Source organism: Nymphaea colorata, chromosome 5 (genome assembly GCF_008831285.2).
Source record: "Nymphaea colorata isolate Beijing-Zhang1983 chromosome 5, ASM883128v2, whole genome shotgun sequence".
Classification (NCBI taxonomy): domain Eukaryota; kingdom Viridiplantae; phylum Streptophyta; class Magnoliopsida; order Nymphaeales; family Nymphaeaceae; genus Nymphaea; species Nymphaea colorata.
In genome coordinates this window covers 21,718,661-21,738,459 of record NC_045142.1, presented here as the reverse complement: position 1 = coordinate 21,738,459, position 19,799 = coordinate 21,718,661, and the positions used below count along the sequence as shown (strand labels likewise).

The window sequence follows — 19,799 nt, the reverse complement described above, 5'->3', positions numbered from 1 at the left end:
CTGAGTGGCTTATCTCTCTTCTCTCTCTCCTTCGCTCCGCGGCCATGGCCATGTCCATTGAGCTTTCCCTTTCAAATACACCACTATATTCCAACTTCAACCTCTTTCTGTCAAACTCCATCTCTTCCAAGAGATGCGAGGGCAAGAAACCACCTATACCCATCATGACAATCTCCATTCCTACGCCAGTGCACTCATCAAAGACCACTACCACGCATTGCTCGACAGAGTCCGACCCACGAGAGCCAGCATATTTTCCAGAGACTCCGTCGTTTGGGGACTCCAAGATAGTTAAAAAAGATCGCCGGAAGACAGTGAAGGTGGCGTGGGAGAAGCTGGTCCGGTGGTCTCGCTTCTGGAGGCTGATGAACGCGAAGGCTAAGACCGACGTTCTTGAGCAAACCAAGAAGGTGCCCACTTCATGATTTTCAGTGCTTTCTTTAAGTAATTTGAAATTGAAGATGATTCTTTCATGGGGAGTGCTCTATCTCCGTTGTTGATTGAGCTCATTCTGAAAGAATGATTGAGATTGCAAGCCTACCAATTTCTTCTGTTTTTCTTGACAGTATTTGTGGAGATGAAGAGTAATCTTTATTGGAAATCCAGGTTGCGGTACTTGGCGGAGGATCTTTTGGAACTGCTATGGCGGCTCTTATTGCCGGTAACAAGGCTGACATGGAAGTTAGCATGCTTGTAAGGGATGTCGAAGTTTGTGATTCAATCAACCATAGCCACTGTAATAGGTTAATATCTTAATCTATTTCTATCGAGCTTGGCTTCGTAAATATGTTAGATCTAGTTATCTTTATTTGTTCACCGTTTAGAGAAGTTGATGATATTTTGAATGGGCACAAGTCATTTGGTTTCGCTGCATATGCACGCATTTGGTCATATATGTAGGGTACCGACATGTATTATTACGAGCACAAGATGTAGGTAGGTCAATTTGTCATTACGGTAACGTTATATATCATGAATGTGAAATTTGCCTTGCCTAATTGGTGTTGTGACTGTTCTACTAAGAATCATGTGGCATAAGAATGCAGAATTCTGCACTACTTTTCATTTGCTTTTGATATTTCTTTCCCTTATTCGTCTTTCTTTATTTCTTCACTGTTCACCGAACTTGGATGATATTTGAATGGGAATATATCATTTCATTTCCCTGAAAATATTGCATATTTGGTCATATATGTGGTGTACCCAAACATATCACTGGGAGCTCATTTTTCATCTTAACAACAGATGGAAAGGTGGTATCCTTGCTGGGTATATGAGTTGGTATCATCTCATCTTTTTGGTTAGCTTGACTCCAGTAGAAGTATATACATCCGAATATGTGTCGGCTAACAGTGTAACTATAGTGTAAGGAAATGAATGTGTAGTTTGTCTTGCTTAATCAATAGGTTCACTATTTTACTATGAATTATGTTGGCATAAGAATTTATGATGCTACACTTATTTTCTTTGCTTTTTTTGTTTCTTTCCTTTTATTTCTTCTTTGTTGGCTGTTTTATTTTGCAGCAAGTACTTATCGGGTTACATGCTTCCAAAAAATGTTTGTGCAACAACAGATGCAAAGGCTGCTCTTCTTGGAGCTGATTTCTGTATACATGCCATTCCCGTCCAGGTAATCCAAATTAGGATTTGCTTCTACTCTCTATGGTCTAGACTCTAGAGTCATCGTTTTGACAGTTACCAATACAATTCCCTCCGATATCTCAAGAAGATGTAGCTATCTGTTGTGCCTGTGTGTCCTACTGCAGTTCAGTTCGGCATTTCTTGGGGGCATTTCAGAGTATGTTGATTCGAAGTTGCCAATTATATCAGTCAGTAAGGGACTAGAGCTGAATTCACTGAGGATGATGTCTCAAATAATTCCACAAGCATTGGGAAACCCTAATCAACCTGTTATCGTGTTGTCTGGACCATCATTTGCAGTGGAGCTAATGAAAAAATTGCCTACAGGTGGCATGCTTTTTCCTACATTATTGCACCAGAAGTAGAGATCCTATTTTTTGTTATCAGCTTAATCTTCCTTGGATATATTCGGGTGTGGTTTGGAAGTGCTGCATGGCAGTGCTGCATCTGACAATTAGACTGTCATGCAGGTTGTGTGGGGTTTGTTACTTAGTAACGGGTTATGACAACCCAGGATATCTTCTACTTGATGATCAAAGTTGCTGAGACCATGGTTCTTATACTTAATTTCAATTCTGCAGCAATGGTGGTGGCTTCAAAGGACAAGAAATTGGCAAGGGCTGCTCAACAGCTTTTCTCATCTCAGTATGTGAGGATCAGCTCATCAAGGTAAAAGAGGATCAAATTTTTCCATCCTGTTTGTGTAGTCATAAAGATGGTGTTGGTAGATCTCGAAACCGAGTACCTTTTAATGGAAATAATAAGAAAAAAATAATTTTATTCTCTCATTCTAGCTATTGTAGTTAATATTACGACCATAATCAGAATGACTGTTAAGCTAATTTCCATGTTGGTGCTGCCTCATATGAAATGATTTTGTAGAAGAACCTAGGCAAAGCTCCTTGAACTGTTGCAAGAAATTGCTGTCATGTACATCTTGTTTCCATATCTAGTGACAGATTGTCTTCTCGAGGTTTATAAAATAAAAGAGAACAGATTCAAAATAAAATTGTTTTTCTCCTTTCTGGACTATTTAAGTTTATACTTTATACACTTAGCTTACTCATTACCATTTAATATCAGTGATGTCACAGGAGTAGAGATAGCTGGTGCACTGAAGAATGTACTAGCTATAGCTGCAGGGATTGTCGAGGGAATGAATTTGGGAAATAATTGTATGGCAGCTCTTGTTGCACAAGGTTGCTCAGAGATTAGATGGCTTGCAACTAAGGTATATGAATTAGTGAATTATCAGTCAATCTAGTTATGTATATGAGATAAATAATATATTAAGTGGGGCTGCATCACCTGACCCTTGTATGTGCTGAAACTCCTGGTCAAAATCACATGATGTCTAACTGTACCTTTCACTGAAATCTTGTTCTAGTAGTTTTGGATTCAGAACTCCACTTTAGGGTGCATGACTAGCCTCTGTAAATTTAGTCCCTGAACCCTGCTCTGACTGGTATCATATTCTGAAAGCAAAACACTTTCTGCGGTCCTTGCTGCTAGCAGGTTCAGCTTTGGGTTTGTGGGCCTTTAACATATATGCACATGGTGCGTTGTTTATCTCCAACGGGTTCAAATCATGTTGTGGTTACATCTTGGAAATTATGAAGTATGAACATTGCAGTCTTGTTGCAAGTATGAATTTTTAAGAGAGCATTGGAGACACAAAGCTTAAAATAGTCAGCGTTACTTCCTATTACAACAAATTAGTCCTGATTCCCTGAGTTTTTATTGTTAGAAGTCCTAGTCCCTTATGTAAAATGAGTCTAATACTGTGGAGATCACATCAGCATTTTTTATCCCCACCATTCTGTCTTTTGTTTTCTATACGTAATTTCAGTGCTTGAAAATTCTTTCAGCTTCTGTACTTCAGCTCATTCTCCAACTTCCTCCTATTACCTTTTGATTCATTCTGGTGACAATGATAAAATAAGTCATGTTAAGTAAGGGCACTGGTACCATCTACAATATAAATTCAAAGGGTTGGTTAAATTTGTTGCTCATTCTTTCTATGTCAATGCAGATGGGTGCAAAGTCCACTACTCTCACAGGCTTGTCTGGAACTGGAGACATTATGCTCACATGTTTCATTAATTTGTCAAGAAACAGAACAGTTGGTGTGCGGCTTGGATCAGGAGAGAAGCTTGATGATATCTTGAATTCAATGACTCAGGTAGTGGAAGGAAGGACCTATACTCTAAGAGGCCACATGTTTTATTTGCTGTACATAGATAGTTGATGTTGATTCCTTTTTAGGTGGCTGAAGGTGTAGCTACCGCTGGGGCTGTTATAACTCTGGCACAGAAATACAAAGTAAAGATGCCAGTCCTAACGGCAGTCGCCCGCATTCTTGACAACGAGTTGACTCCAAAGAAAGCTGTTATGGAACTCATGAACCTTCCTCAGGTTAATGGCTGGCTTTGAGCCTCTGCTTTGCACATTATTCTGGCTTATTGTTTTGCATTTTCAATCTATTTCTCATGCTCATTATTCTGGCTTATTGTTTTGCATTTTCAATCTATTTCTCATGCTCATGTCTCCTTGGCAATTGTATTATTCTGACTTGTCATGGTCCTTTTTCCTTACAATAAGAGGCTAATGTTTAGAGGTGCAGAAAATAGTTATCTCTTCTAAACTGTTGTTCACATTTTGGTTTCTGATATGTTGGGGCTGATGTTGTTAAGATAACACTCTTTTTCATGCTTCTCTATTGTTCCTTCCCTATCCATCTCTCATGTATGCAGATCCATGCCATACACTTGTCTGTACTCTACAGAGTTTTTTCTTCTTTACTTTTTCTTGGGGTGACTACTTGCTTTCTAAAGACCCAACTGAGGGTGCAGTAGAGGAAAGGGTGCCACTCTCTCTCTCTCTCGGACATACACACACACACACACACTCTCTCTCTCTCTCTCTTGTGCATACCTGCATGCAGCGACAATGGACTATCATCACTGGAAATCCCTTCTCTCTCTCTCTATACACATATATATATATATATATGTATATTTCTTTTTCTGGTTTCATGGATTCTAAAACCTGAAAAGTTCACTGATCTGAGAACATTTCATTTATGCTTCTTTGAAATGTAAATGAAATTCCTCAACTGAATTCCATTTTTTGAAACATAAATGAAATCGATTTGTCTATTATATGTAAGTTGGTATATATTTTAACCTGTCCAGAAGAATCTATTTTCTTCATATCATGTTAACAAGGCACATTCTTTTTGTTTTTTGCAATCATTGGTAGTCTTGCTATAGCATATTCTCATTTTGTTGAGTTTCTGGCTGGTTACACTGAAGTACTAGCATTTAGCACTATTTGATTATTTTATGATGTCAAAAAACTGCGCACTGGTGAGAGGTCCAAAAATGGGATTGGGGTTGAAAATTAGATGAATACATCTAAGCTTGGATTTTTGAATTCTATAGTGGAAATATGTAGAAGATTTCAAATCCAGTCAGAATGAACGACAGCAATTTGACAAACTGTATGGGGGGGATATTTTATTGGGTTTTGCGGTTCTGGAATTGTTCGTTATTCATGCTTTGTTCTGGTGTCAAATTTTACAATATGCAGATGTCTGCATTTATTTCAACTCTACCAGTCATTCGCTGCTCAATAGTGCAAGCTTTAATACAGTTATATCCTAGCTCAGGTTGCAATCCATGTATTTTTTTGCTTTCTTTCAAATCTAATTGCTTATGATTTTCTCTTTGTATTAATTAAAGTGTTCTCAAGCTATGGTCCATGTGATCCAACCGTATTTTTTCTCAGCTCTGTCTGCGTGGCATAGATTAAGCATGGCTTTATGTAATGTCTCAATTTTTTGATGTGACCAAGTCTGTCCTAGCTGACTTGTTTCCTCTCATTTGATTGAGGTTCAAAAATTGGTGTTAACTGGAAAGAGACCCAAATTGACATGTGCAATAATTTGTTAGATTAGATAGAGGCACTTGGCTGAAACTTATCCAGAGGGTTCTGGATTATAGGAAGGCATGTGGTGTAATGTCAGTTATATATGCTTACCAGTCTTTGTCGTGTATCATCATCTTTTTCACTGTACCCTGTCCGTGTGTGTGAAGAGAACTTAAGAATAGTTCTATAGTGACCATTTTGAGAAGCAGCAAGGTGTTTAAAAACCCGAGATGACTTACTACTAGTTGTCTAGGTTCCTAGCCTTTTTATGACATGAAGCTGGCTGGGGGTGATTTGGAATCATTGTCACATATATCGTGTACGGGTATTATATGGTGAGAAATTTTTCGGGTATAATACGGTAAAGTTATATCTTGTGAGTATCTTGGCAAATTTTGAAAAAATTTAAAACATTTAATAAATCCTGAAAATTATAAAAAAAATTAATAGAAAATTCCAAAAAACGCGTATAATACGCATTCTTTTCATGTTTTTTATTTTCTGGCGTTTTTTTAAAGAAGATGCGTCTAATTGCCGTAACTGCCGTTTTATACAGCTGACTTGTTAAACAGTCCTCTATTGATCATTTGAGAAAAGGCCAGGGGCTTAGAAACCTGAGTGTCCTGTCACCAGTTGTTCTGGTTCTTGGCCTTTTATGGCATCAAATGAAGCCGGTTAGGTTGATGGTTGGGATCCACTAGACCAGATCCTTGGGTTAATTATGGGGGCGAGCCATTACATTCTTTGCCTCTCTTCTACTTTCTTGCACACAATCTTCTCCATTCACAATTATGGACTTTGTTTACATGAAAGTAGGAATTTCCTGGTTGGCATTAGTTTCATTTACAAAGGCATTGCAGCTCAGTGCAGATGGCAATAGCAATGTTGGCCACAGCCCACAAGTCATGGGTGGATTAATGCAAATTTTTGGGACAAAACTGTCTCAATCTAGAGGCTGACCAGTGACCACAGGTTGCATCTATTTTTCTATATTTAGCTAGTCATGTTTTGTTTGTCCACTTTTCTCTGTTTGGTGCCATGCAAAACAAATCTGCTTGTCGTGATTCCTGACATGTTTGTCAATTGTGTCTTGTATTACTCTCTGAGACTGATCATCAATCCACCATCTTGATTCATTTGAGTAGTTTAATTGTGTATAAAGTACTGTCTGGGATGGTGTTGATTTTCTGAGACTGATCATCAAGCAATCATCTTCATTCACCTTGAAACAAATTTATTTCTCATGTGCTTTAATTGTGAAAAATAAACCAAATCTTCCTAAGCTTTATTAGAAAAATCTCTTCGAATAAGCGTTTGAAGTTGCTTTCATTGAATTTCAGGTTGAGGAAGTCTGATCTTGCTCCTGAGCCACCTCACACTGAAAACAAATGTGAAAGCTCAAATGGGCAAACGCCTAGCAATTTTTGCAACCACTCTATTGAAATTCAATGTAAAAGGTGCCATTGAAATGTCAATAGTTAAAGGATTTTTCAATTTTTTTTCTAAATGATTGATATGTAAATAGTATATCTGAAATCAACACAGGAATGAGAAAATGCTGGATATATGAGAAATCTTGATGAATTTTCTTTTTTCGTTTTTCTTCTTATTTTTTAAATTTCTTTATTCAGCAGTTATCAGGATGGGTATAGCCAGACTTCACAAGGTTATGCTAAGAAATGTATTGTGTACTAGTTATCAATTCTTGTCTTCCTTCTACTTGAAAGTTAAGCTGAACAACCTGAGCTCATGCGCGAGATGTTTCTCTGTGCGTTCTTAGTGTAGCACTTTAATCTCTGATAAAGGATGCAGCAGATAGCATACCTCTTGGTTCAACCTTTAAAGCTTATTAACTGTTTTTTCTTCACTAAACATTAGATGAAAATTTGGTTCATGTTCTACAAGGAAGTGTTCTAGGGAAGATTGCCACTTTTTAGCTAAAAAGAGGATCGCCATCTTCCTCCATTTAGAATCTTTCTGATCAGAACGCCATGCCTCATCTCATAAGTACTTAAGGGAAAGCAGTTAATAGGTGGCACAGCCTGAACAAAATGCAATGCTTAAGCAACAGAAGAAGGTTCCATTGGGTAGTAAGACCCCTTCTGCTTTTCACTATTTGGCTGATCTAGTCTTGCAATCAGTTGTAGAAGACATAATTAAGTTGTTAAATCTGATTTGAAATATGGCAAGAAATTTTGTTTATGTTTGTTTAAGCATCTCAAGCAACAAGTTTTGTAAACGGCGAAAGGATGCCATGCTTTTTTTTGGCTATCCTATGAAATTTATGGTTTATCTGTTGAAATGCAGCAAGTGTAAGTCTGATTCTTACAAGGTAGTACATAGAATTATATATTCCTGATATCCAACATTTTGTAGGATCAACCTGAGATGTTCTTGTGCCTATAGTTCAAGCACATAACTGACAACTGACAAATTTGTTGACAGGTTACATGACATACACGGTAAATCCCAGTTTGAAAACATGGTCATTTGAAGCTTCTAGCCATGTGGGAAACTTGTTTCCCTGAAAGCATGCTCTCAAATAGGAGGTCTATGTCTCTCAAACAGAGGGAAGCATGGGGAAACTTGTTTCTTTTTAATGAGAAGCTCTCATGAAATAAGAACTTTCACGACTGATTCATCTTCATTTCTTACTTGATTTGTTAAATGTTTTCCATGTTTTGGTCCTTGCTTCTAATAAACTGCTCTTTTACATGAATATTTACTGCAATGGGTTTTTAAGTTCCAACTCATCTCGTCCAATGTAAAGCTAGTACTTTTATTTTCATACCAATCCCAATATTTAATATCGGAAAGCAGTCTTCTAGCCTTTGCTCGCACCATTTGTCATATTATTCAATTTGCACTAGCAAAAGGGATAACCATATCGGAAATAGCGTCTAAATGAGTCATGCTTATTGATACTGTTGACAGGTTTTGTTGTACGGGTCCGGATCCGTACCCGATCCGGTTTGTCCTGGTTAGGACTACTTATATCTTTGTAAACCCTAATCTTAAGTTAATGAAGTTTCTAAGAGAGAGTGTGTCTAGTTGCTAGTGGGCACCAGACCTTCTCACCCGTGGTTTTTCTTCCCTCGTGTTGAGGGTTTTCCACGTTACCTTAGTGTGCTATTTTCTACTCTCGTGCATATTTTATCACAACATGGTATCAGAGCCGTGAAGTTCCGGTGTTACTGTTGTTTGATCGTTTGATCGTGTTGAAGGAGGCCCCCGGCACTGTTCATCACCCAACGGAATCTTTCCACTGTTCATCGCCGACGCCTCACGCACGACGACCGGCCGACGTCCGACGCCGAGACAGCCGACGCCTCTGCCGACGTCCGACAACCGACGCCGACGTCGCCTGTTCTTGGCGTGCGCTGCCAAGCGCCGTGCCCTCTGCTTCCGCCGAGCGCCGCCCTCTGCTTCCGCCGAGCGCCGCCCTCTGCTTCCGCCGTTGATCCCTGACTGCGTCGCACCACCCGATGCTACTGCCGTGCTGTGTTGCGCCTCTGCCATTGCCGCGTCCCGCCGCTCCCACTGACTCTCCCCGCCTGCGTCGTCTCTGCCCAGTGCTGTCCTCTGGGTTGCCGCTGCTGTGTGTGTTGTTGGGCAGCTGCTTCTAGCTGGTGATCATGGCTGACTTGTCTTCCTTCTCAGTCAATACCAATCTACTTGATGTTGTATCTGCGCAGACTGATCATGTACCGGTTCAAGTTACCACCATTCAACTTACGAAGGAGAACTATTCACGATGGTCTGCTGCAATTACTATGGGGATTGCTGGGCGAGGACGCATTGCCTATGTGAATGGGAGAAAGGTCGAACCTGCTGCAGATAGTCTGGCTTGGGATACATGGTTTCTTGAAGACAACCAGGTAAAAACCTGGATTGTTAATTCAGTGTCCCCGGATATCCAAACCCTCATTCTTCGCAAGAAGACTGCAAGGGATATGTGGATTATTTTGGAGCAGATGTATGGTCAAAAGAAAAGGAAAGTTCGTGTGTATCAACTTATGAAGGATGTGTATGCCCTGCGACAAGGTGCTCTCTCGGTTGCAGACTTTTATGCAGCATTAAAATCGAAGTGGGAGGACCTTGACTATCATTCTAATATTACATGGAGGTGTCCTCACGACCAGATGCAGTATATGACCAAGGAATGAGACAACAGGGTATTCCTTTTCTTATCTGGACTGAATGATGACTTTGAAAATATAAGGAGTCAGATTCTTAACTCTGACGAATCATTTAGTATTGAAGATGTTTATTCCCGAGTTGAAGCTGAAGAACAGAGAAGGCCACTCTCTAGTGGATGAAAGGGGGAAGAACTATCTGCCTATGTTAGCCGTGCCCCTGTGGGAACTCTTCGTTCTTTCCGAAAATGTACACATTGCAAAAAACTTGGTCATACTAGAGATTTTTGTTGGGACCTGCGTCCAGAGAAGAAGGATAGTAGGGTGAGGCCTTCTAGTGGGAAGAAGCCTGTATCGTCTGCAACAAGTCTTAGTGATGGGAAAGGTTCTATTTCTGCAGAACAGATTCGTGAGCTGCGAGCATATTTGAGCAAGATTGATGTTGGTCAGGCAGATACACCAGATGAGGTGAAGATCAATCAAGCATTGGCTGTTTCAGGGGCAGAAGGTACTTCTTATATGGGTGAATGGATTGTTGACAGCGGTGCCACTCATCACATGACTGGCAACCCCATGCTTTTTCATGACCACAAGCTATCCTCGGGAAAGGAACGTGTATCCCTTACCGATGGTTCCTTTACTTCTGTGGCAGGGAAAGAGAGTATTTCCTTGTTGAATAATTTTTTAGTTCACGATGCCTTACATGTTTCTCATCTTCCCTTAAATTTGTTATCTGTTAGTAAGATTACCAAGGAACTGAAGTGTGAACTTATATTTTCTGAAAAACGTTGTGTTTTGCAGGACTTGGTGACGTGGAAGAGGATTGGGATTGGTTTGGTGTCTGATGGGTTATATCGGCTTCCTATACGTGTTGCCACAACTCTTATGTCAGCAGTCAGCAGGACAGAGAAAAAGAAGGAAGAGTGTCGTCAGTTATTTTTGTTTTGGCATGAACGCCTTGGTCATCTCCCATTTGGGATTTTGAAACAATTGTTCCTTGAACTATGTTCCAGTTTAAACATTTCCATGTTATCATGTGATGTGTGTCAGTTTGCGAAGCATGTTAGAGCTTCATATCCAATTTCAAATAGTCGTTTTAATAAAGCTTTTTCCTTGGTTCATTCTGATGTGTGGGGGCCTTTGGGCATTCATTCTCGTGGTGGTTTTCAGTACTTTATAACTTTTATAGATGACTATTCAAGGTGTATCTTTGTGTATTTGTTGAAAGATCATAGTGAGGTGCTTCACATTATTGAAACTTTCACCCTCCTAGTGGAAAACCAGTATGAAAATTCTGTCAAGACATTTTGGTCTGATAATGCTCGCGAATATATGTGTCTCACTGTTGAAGAATTCTTTCGAAAGAGGGGATTGTTCATGAGACATCCTGTAGTTATACCCCCCTCAAAATGGGGTTGCTGAAAGGAAAAATCGTCAGTTGCTCAATGTCACCCGAGCCATATTGTTCCAAAGAAATCTCCCAAAATACTATTGGGGAGATGCAATCCTTACTAGTGTCTACTTGATTAATCGCATGCCTAGTCGTGTGCTAAAGAGTCGTGTTCCCTACTCTATGCTTCCAGAGAATAGTCAACCTTTTCACCTCCCTCATCGAGTCTTTGGATGTGTGTTTCATACATAACCACAGCCCAAATGTAAAAAAACTTGATCCCAAATCTATTAAGGGCATCTTTCTTGGGTATTCTTCCACTCAAAAAGGGTATAAATGTCTAGATCCCACCACTGGTCGAGTTCACATTACCAAAGATGTCACATTCTTGGAACATGTCTCCTTTTTTGGTGAGAGTTCTCTTCAGGGGGAAAAGTTAATGTCTAAGGAAGAGTATTCTCCCACTCAGAAAATTCAGTTTATAGACTTTATGGATTACATGCGTGAAGAGAATCCTACTGCCAAGGTGCTTGGTAAAGATGAAGAGGGGACGTCTACTGAGGTACATGAACAGGAGAAGGAGGGAGAGCATCCTATGGTGACAGAACAAGAGGGTAATCGTATGTTTGGACAGGTGTATTTCAGGAGAAAAACTTGTACTGACAAGGTGATTGATGATGAGGAGGTTACACCGAATCCCAATCCTACTTCTTCCTTGGATGATCCAAGTCATGTTCAGAAGCAAGATGTTGGAAGAGAAATTCAGACTGAAAAAGAAAAGGAGGACCTTCTCATTGCCTTGAGAAAGGGTGTCAGGTCATGTACCCAGCACCCTATTGGTAACTTCGTATCTTACTCTATATTGAGCATTGACTATAAATGTTTTGTATCCTCCTTGGCTGTGGTTGTGATTCCCAGGAATGCTACAGAGGCTCAGGGTGACACTAAGTGGTCTCATGCAATGAAAGAAGAGATGGAAGCTTTAGACAGAAATCAGACATGAGAGGTGGTTGATATTCCTGAAGCAGCCCATTTGGTTGGGTCAAAGTGAGTTTACACTGTTAAGTACAAGCCAAATGGGAACATTGAGAGGTACAAAGCACGATTGGTGGCCAAGGGGTTCAGTCAGAAATATAGGATCGACTACTTAAAGACGTTTGCTCCAGTTGCAAAGATGAAGACTGTTAGAGTTATTATTTCATTGGCGGAGCTGAAGGGTTGGGAGATGTGCCAACTTGATGTGAAAAATGTCTTTCTCAATGGAGATCTCGAAGAGGAGGTGTACATGTGCATGCCACCAGGTTTTGAGAAACCTGGAAAATGCTGTAAATTGAAGAAAGCTTTGTATGAGCTAAAACAGTCTCTCCGAACATGGTTTGAATGGCTTTGTCATGAAAAAACATGACTACAAACAAGGAAATGGAGATCATACCCTATTTGTAAAGAGAATAGAGAGTAAAATTACTCTACTGTTGGTTTATGTTGACGATATGATTGTTACATGTGATGATAAGGAAGAGATAGCAAGATTAAAGGGTTTACTATCTACTGAATTTGATCTAAGAGATCTTGGTAAGCTGAAGTATTTCCTTGGTATTGAAATTGCTAGATCAGGTAAAACTCTTGTACTTAGTCAAATGAAGTATACCCTGGATCTACTGAAGGAGACAGGAAAACTGAGGTGCAGATCAGCCTCTACTCCTATACATGCTGGGCATAAACTTGGTAGCAAAGATGGGGAACTGTTGTGTGAAGAAGCTAAAGGGAGATATCAACGTCTAGTTGGCAAACTGATTTATCTCACTCTGACTAGACCTGATATCACATTTGCTGTAAATGTGATGAGCCAGTTCATGCATGCACCTACAGATGTGCACTTGAAGGCTGTAGATAGAATTCTGTGCTACTTGAAGAAGAATCCCGGGAAGGGACTTCTATATGTGCAACAAAGGTCTATTGAAGTTGAAATGTATTCTGATACAGACTGGGCATGTTGTGTTGACACCAGAAGATCTACTTCAGGGTACTGCGTCTACTTGATAGAAAATTTAGTTGTTTGGAGAAGCAAGAGACAAGATGTTTGTTTCCGCTCGAATGTAGAGGCTGAATATAGGGTTGTGGCTACTGGGGTATCAGAATTGTTATGGCTGAAGATCTTACTGACAGATATTGGAATAGAGATTGAAGAGCCTATGTATTGTGATAATAAGTCAGCAATTAACTTGGCTAACAATCCAGTTCTTCATGATCGAACAAAGCATGTGGAGATTGACTGTCATTTCATCAGAGAAAGAATTGATGCTAAGGAATTAACGCTACCATACATGAACTCTGAAGACCAAACTGCTGATATCCTAACCAAGGCCTTAAATGTAACTCCATTTGAGAGAAATGTATCCAAGTTGGGCATGTTTGATATGTATGCTCAACTTGAGGGGGAGTGTTGACGGGTCCGGATCCGTACCCGATCCGGTTTGTCCTGATTAGGACTACTTATATCTCTGTAAACCCTAATCTTAAGTTAATAAAGTTTCTAAGAGAGAGAGTGTCTGGCTGTTAGTGGGCACCAGACCTCCTCACCCTCACCCGTGGTTTTTCTTCTCTCGTGTTGAGGGTTTTCCACGTTACCTTGGTGTGCTATTTTCTACTCTCGTGCATATTTTATCACAACAGATACTAATGTTTAATATATCTCTGCCTAACCTGGGGTTCACTCCCTAAGAAAAAGTCAACCATTCAAAGATTGTTGGTGGCTGTTCCATATGATATTAATGTCACATTGTTCCCCCTTCCAACTCTGGCAAAACTGAGGTACTGTACCTATATAAGGACATAATATTCAATATCAATCCCAACACAGCAAGATGTGATACAGTTTATAATATTCAATGTCAATTCTAACGTCGCCATGGGGTGGATATAATAATCATAATATTCTCTACAAAGTTATACCATTCAATACAAATTTTCAGCTTTTATATCGATTCCTAAATTTTTAAACATGGAGAATCGGAGATCACATTCATATGGCCCTAATATGGAAAAATGATTAAAAAAATGAGTATGATTAGAAAATTTATCAGATTCACCTTTTGATTACAAGGAGGACAGTCATCTTCTTTAGTTTATACAGTTTAACTTGATGACTGTTAACCTCACGGGTATTTTCCAGGGTTAACAGAAAAACTAAGCGCACTTTTACAAAAGGAGACGGCACTATTTTGAAATAAAGTGAATAATATAGGGACTATTTATAAAATATTTCTTCTACGGTATTGATTTGAGTCGTTTCGGCGGGCACTTTCCTCTCGCCTGGCCAACGGAAACGCACGACCGGTCCATATAAACGCTCCTCACTAGTTCTATCCGGCGACCGCTAGGTGTTTCCGTCGACAATGACCATTAAGGCATCGGTGAAAGAGATGGCTGGTGCATTTCACTGGATTTTGCGTTCTTGATCTTCATTTTTCTTTTCGCAGGGAGTTACTTGTCAACATTCTCATCAATCGCCGTAGGCATTTTCTTTCTCCAATGTAAAGGACAATCGCCCGATTTTCTAAAAATGTTGTGTTTTAAAATTGTATTCGCTAGGGTTAGGTTCCGATTCGATTGCAACCATGGCCTTGAGAGGACCTCAACCTAGCCTCGACTGACGGCGGTAGCTGCGAAAGTTTTTGCTCGAATCCTCCATAAAAAGAGGTTAATTCAAAGTGATTCCAGAGGATCTTCTATTTCGCCTACTGTCCTGCCGTTTTGTCTTATTGTGGATTGAAATCGTTAAATTTGCAAGAATTTCCATTTTATTGTATTATACTGGCCAGGGTTTTATAATTGGATTACGTTGATCGGACGGAAGATCTCAGTGCAACTGACGATCGGTCGCAGGTGTGTGTGTGCGCGTGCACATTTTTTCCCAAAGTTCTTAATTTTCCAGCGCTAGGTTTTCCTCATTATCAAGTCAACCGTCTGACCTCTCAAAATTTATTCATGGTTTTGTATGAATTTTGCAAAAATCTAGACGCAGTAGGATTTTTACCATTTTTCTGTGGAGATTGTTTCATATTTTTCAAAATCTGTATTTTAGATTCTTGATTTATTGTATTTATTTACTACATTGTGTCGTTGTAAATTTATTTACGTTTTCCTGTATGTTTCTAAATTTCCCTTCTCTTGTTTCATATTTTTGAATTAAAAAAAGTACTATTATATGTTACATATCTAACTATTGGTCCAATGAACACACATTTCGTTTTTCACTTTACTAAAACATTAGTGAGAACTATGACCATCTCTGTATATGTGAAAATTGTTGTTGACTGGCCTAGCTAATTTTTCATCACCTGTTTTATTTAGATATAAAGATATGTTTTCCCCTTAATATTTCATAAAATTGTCAGAAAGTCAGAAACGCAAGTTAGATGCATGCTAATCGCTGAACATTGAATGTTAAGAAGAAATAGGTTAGTTCTTTTAAACACGCATGGATGGAAAATTGTTGGCATCATATTCTATGGAGACAATATGAAGATGGATTTGAGTTCAGACTTCAGCACTTGATGATTTAGTGCTGTAATTATACCAACGATCTTAATCATTCTAAATCATCAATCTTATAGGCAAGATGCTTCGGTGTTAATTTCTGCACAAAAACCTTCAAGAAAATAATTTATTATGATCATCAGAAATTAGAAAATTAGGTAAGTTTCAACTGAAGTTCACAACCAAAATGTTTGGCAAATGAAATATGACATATCGAGGTTAATGAAACTGACTACGTGTGCTCTCTCTAAGCTACTGTCTGATTACTATTGGCAATGTCATTGACTTGATGTTAACCCTCAATATGATGTTTCTGCCCTTACTTAAAGAGTGTCTCATTTGCCAGTATTCGAGAACAGGAATGACCCATCTTATCCAATTAAACCATTGATTGATCAATGAAAAAGATTCTTCTCATAAAGTCTAGTTTCTATACCATTTGAGAACTAAAGAAAATTGCGCTCATGTAGCATGGTGGCACAAAAAACATCTCTGTTGGACTTAGAGGTGCAATTTTTCCCATGAACATACGATATATCTTGAAGATCATTATTTTTTAAACATGTATCAAATACGCATCCCTTAGTTTTCTTGTTTGATAAGCAAATTGCAGATTTTATCTTATAGCTATTGTTCAATTGGATGGAATTTGAGGTTTATTTTCGTCATGCTTTGTGTTAATGATGATCCTTATAGCTCATGTTCTTAAAAGTGAATGGCTCTTCCTTGTTTCTGCAACAGATTGATCAAATTTAACAGAATGTTGCAATGGATGGGTGGATCTAGGCGAAAAGTGACTACTGTAAGGGCTGTAAATGTTTGGGATTCATGCATTTAATGCTTGGTCTGAAAACGTTATTAATGGCCTTTCTAATCTAGATGTTGGATTGTTAAGAGTCCTTATGTGATCTTGTGTGTGAGATTGTGAGAAAGATGCTTCACTCACTATTTGTCCATCAAAGCATGGATTTTGTGGAGCCTCTTGAACCTTGAATTCCTTGAGAAAGATTGTTCCATGACATGGTACCAAAATTAGTGCATGCAAGTTCTGTCTACAGTAATTGAATGCTGCACAAATCAAAGCCATTTTTCTCCTCATCAAGTTTTGTTTCCTTCCTTTTTCCTGTTCTAGATTAGTAGGTTTAACATGAAGATAATTTTGTAATGGCTATTCTTGTACTTATATAGCTGAGATATTGTTCATCCAGGGGAAAGTTATAAGCTTCAAACTCAAAGCTGATAATTGATGTACTTTTCTTGTTTTATTGTGTGGTCTGAATTTATTCTTTCAATAGAAACCTGAAGCTTAGACAACTCTAACTTGAATGTGCTTACTGGTTGTAGACTGAGGTATGAAACTGATTTGCATTGTACTGTTTATGTATAGAAATATTGTTCATCTGAAAAATGTGTTAAGTCACAAACACAAAGCAGATGCTTGATGCACTTTTTCTTTTTATTAGGTTTGGTCTGTACTTGTATTACCTTAATTTGTCATGCTCAAGGTGGAATCTTCATTTTTTATACTTTGGTAGATGTGTAAATCTTGTTATGCATCATTGATCTAAAATATGAGCTTATTGCTTCCAAAAAGAATCTGATACTCTAACTTGAAATTCTACATGTAACTTCTAGTTTGTAATATCTTTGAGTAGTATGTCTTGGTATTTAATGTTTCTGTTTCACATGTCCTTTGTTTTTGTGCTTTGCTCATCAATTATTGGCAATTGTAGTGAGAATTTTTTCTTCTTTCTTTTCTACTGAGGAGAATTTATTACATAATTATTTTATGATTTTATTTTTTTTTATGTTGCTTGATTTTTTGTCTTGTTGTTTGAAAGTTATTTCAGATTCTTCTTCTTCTTCTTCTTGTCTTTTAAGAGAATTAGTTTCTGCTTAACTAACAAATTTTCTTCCTATTCTTGTGACATTGGATGCACAGTCGAGAAAGGCAACACGAAGCAGGTATAATGGGCATCTTATGCAATTTCCATATGTGCTTTCTCATAGATGTTTTACGACTATTAATGGCTTCTGTGAAGTATGGTAGGGAAGAAGGTGTGGTTGTGAAATCTGCAGATGTGCCTCTGTTTCATGACCAGTTATTTTAATCTAGGATGCTGTCTGTAAGATACATGCCTACAGGATAGGCAAAAACGCATCTCAGCAAAGAACGAGAAAGAGACACTAAAGGCCAATCACTCGAAGGCAAAAATACTTGGTTAATGTCCACTAAGGCACAACACACACAATAAAAATATAAATCTTTCACTAAAAAATGTTTAGAGAAGTTTTATTGTTGCAAGAAAAGTAGAACCTCTATATTTACAACCAGCTGAGAACTAAGCTAGTAATTGTCAAGGCCCCAACATCTCTAATTAGTCATCCCCCTTTGTCAAAGTTCACCATTGACCAAAGACAAAAATACAGAAATTGATGTAGAAAGCAAGTACAGGCAAAAGCAGGTGTTAATATAATCAGCACAGCCAGTGCACGTTAAAAGGGGATCCTATTTATGTAAAAAAAAGCCCCAGGCTAGCTGATTGCTAACTCCAACAGCTAGCCCAGTTCTAAACAAACCTCAAAATGGCAAATGAGGCAGAAAATAAAAGAAAGTTAACAAATGAATTACAACACAAGGAAATATACCTTCATATATGCCAAATTGCAGCTCACAGCCCATGCACATGCATAGATTTACAAAATTTAAAGGAATCTTTTCTACTGGGAGGTCATTCAAAAGTATTGCATTGATTCTCTTCTGTCAATTAGTTGTCAGTTCATGGTGGGTGGAGAGTATGGGCAGACACTGAGGTAAAAAATCTGGATGTCATGATGCTTCCAATTTCTAAACATGAGAAATTTCTTATTGCTTGTTGAAAATGATGTGGCTCAGGCATACAATATTTTCATTCCTACATTGTGAATTAATTGCAATGTTACGGTTACTTGTGATGCTGAGTTGGTTTTTGTCTTTTGTTACTGCATGATTGTTCACATATCTTGTTCGAGTTTGAAGATCCAGTTCACTGCTAAGTGCTAATATTTTTCCTTTTGTCATTTAAAGGCAAAGGCAATATTTTGAGCAGAAAAAAAGAAGACAGATAATCGGAGATGAAAAGGGTCTTGATGGCAGTCAAAAACATTCAACTGAAAACAAAGTTTGTAGATCATTGGATGTTCTCAGTTTGATGAGCTTGTCTGCCTTGACACATCAGGAATGTAAACCAGGTGCAGCCACTGGTAATTTTCCTTAAACTGGGTTGAGAGAAACACAATTAATTATTTTTGTGTTCTTCAAACGTTCTTGTCACTTAATTTTTATCAGCTTATCCTACATATGTACATGGCCTGATGCATACATAACTAGATAGTATTTAAGGAGATGGCACTAGGATTTGATTCTTCTGCTATGAGGATGGTCATTTTTAACAAAAATATGTCGCAACATGTTTAGACACAGTTAAAGTCATAAACTGTACATGTTAAAAATTTGTTGTAGGTCCAATGGACGAAGCAGTAGATGATTTGTGTTTTAACTTTTAAATAACTCTTTAGCTGTTGCAGAGAAATGGAACAGTCCTTTGGGTGCAAAATTGAACGAAATAAAGTTCCTCATAATGCCTTCTTAATGTCAAACAACCCGTAGATACTCTAGATATTGTAATGCTCCACTTTGAAAAGTTTAGTCCTACATCTAAAATTATGAAGAATCTTAAGGGACTTATGAAGAGGATTGTTGAGCGGTTGGTTGTCCTAGTTCCTAGCCCTTTTAGGACTGGAACCAAAACTGCTAGAGGCCCAGAGGGTTAGTTGAGATCCACCAAACCAGAGCCTAACGTGTGTGAGAGTGGGCTGGGTCATTACAATGATATCAAAGCTGGTTCAAACGCTCAGATCTGGGATCCCACCCGCATGGATGCGTGTGCCCTAAAAGGGGTGGATTGTACCACACTTTAAAAAGTTTAGTCCTGTATCTAAGATTGTGAAGAGTATTAAAGAACATATAAAGAGAATTTTCAAGTGGTTAGTTGTCTTGATTCTTAGACTTTTTGGGGCTGGAACCTAAACTAGTAGGGGTGGGTTGGGATATGCCAGAATAGGGGCCCGAGCCTAGTGTGATTGTGGATCAGGTTGTTATAGTCATTGTCACAGATTTTGTT

General features: G+C 38.6%; 2 protein-coding genes across 3 annotated transcripts in view; both read left to right on the top strand.

Annotated features, from left to right (window-relative positions):
* On the top strand, positions 1–7,166 carry LOC116254929 (glycerol-3-phosphate dehydrogenase [NAD(+)], chloroplastic). 2 transcript variants are annotated; one of them, XM_031630582.2, is made up of 9 exons: positions 1–410; positions 607–743; positions 1,525–1,630; positions 1,767–1,968; positions 2,223–2,310; positions 2,725–2,872; positions 3,674–3,823; positions 3,907–4,056; positions 6,912–7,166. In XM_031630582.2, the coding sequence occupies exons 1-9, from the start codon at positions 45–47 to the stop codon at positions 6,924–6,926; spliced, it is 1,362 nt and encodes a 453-aa protein (XP_031486442.1). In that variant the 5' UTR covers positions 1–44; the 3' UTR covers positions 6,927–7,166. The 2 variants fall into 2 exon arrangements, with proteins under 2 accessions (XP_031486442.1, XP_049934035.1); XM_050078078.1 differs by having other exon boundaries at positions 278–410; positions 567–743.
* Positions 6,934–19,799, top strand: part of LOC116254927 (uncharacterized) — a 61,996-nt gene continuing 49,130 nt past the window's right edge. The window contains exons 1-4 of the mRNA XM_031630580.2: positions 6,934–7,028; positions 16,378–16,438; positions 17,579–17,601; positions 18,704–18,879. Coding sequence (XP_031486440.1) covers positions 16,397–16,438; positions 17,579–17,601; positions 18,704–18,879 — 241 coding nt within the window. The 5' untranslated portion in view covers positions 6,934–7,028; positions 16,378–16,396. The remainder of the gene's footprint in view (positions 7,029–16,377; positions 16,439–17,578; positions 17,602–18,703; positions 18,880–19,799) is intronic.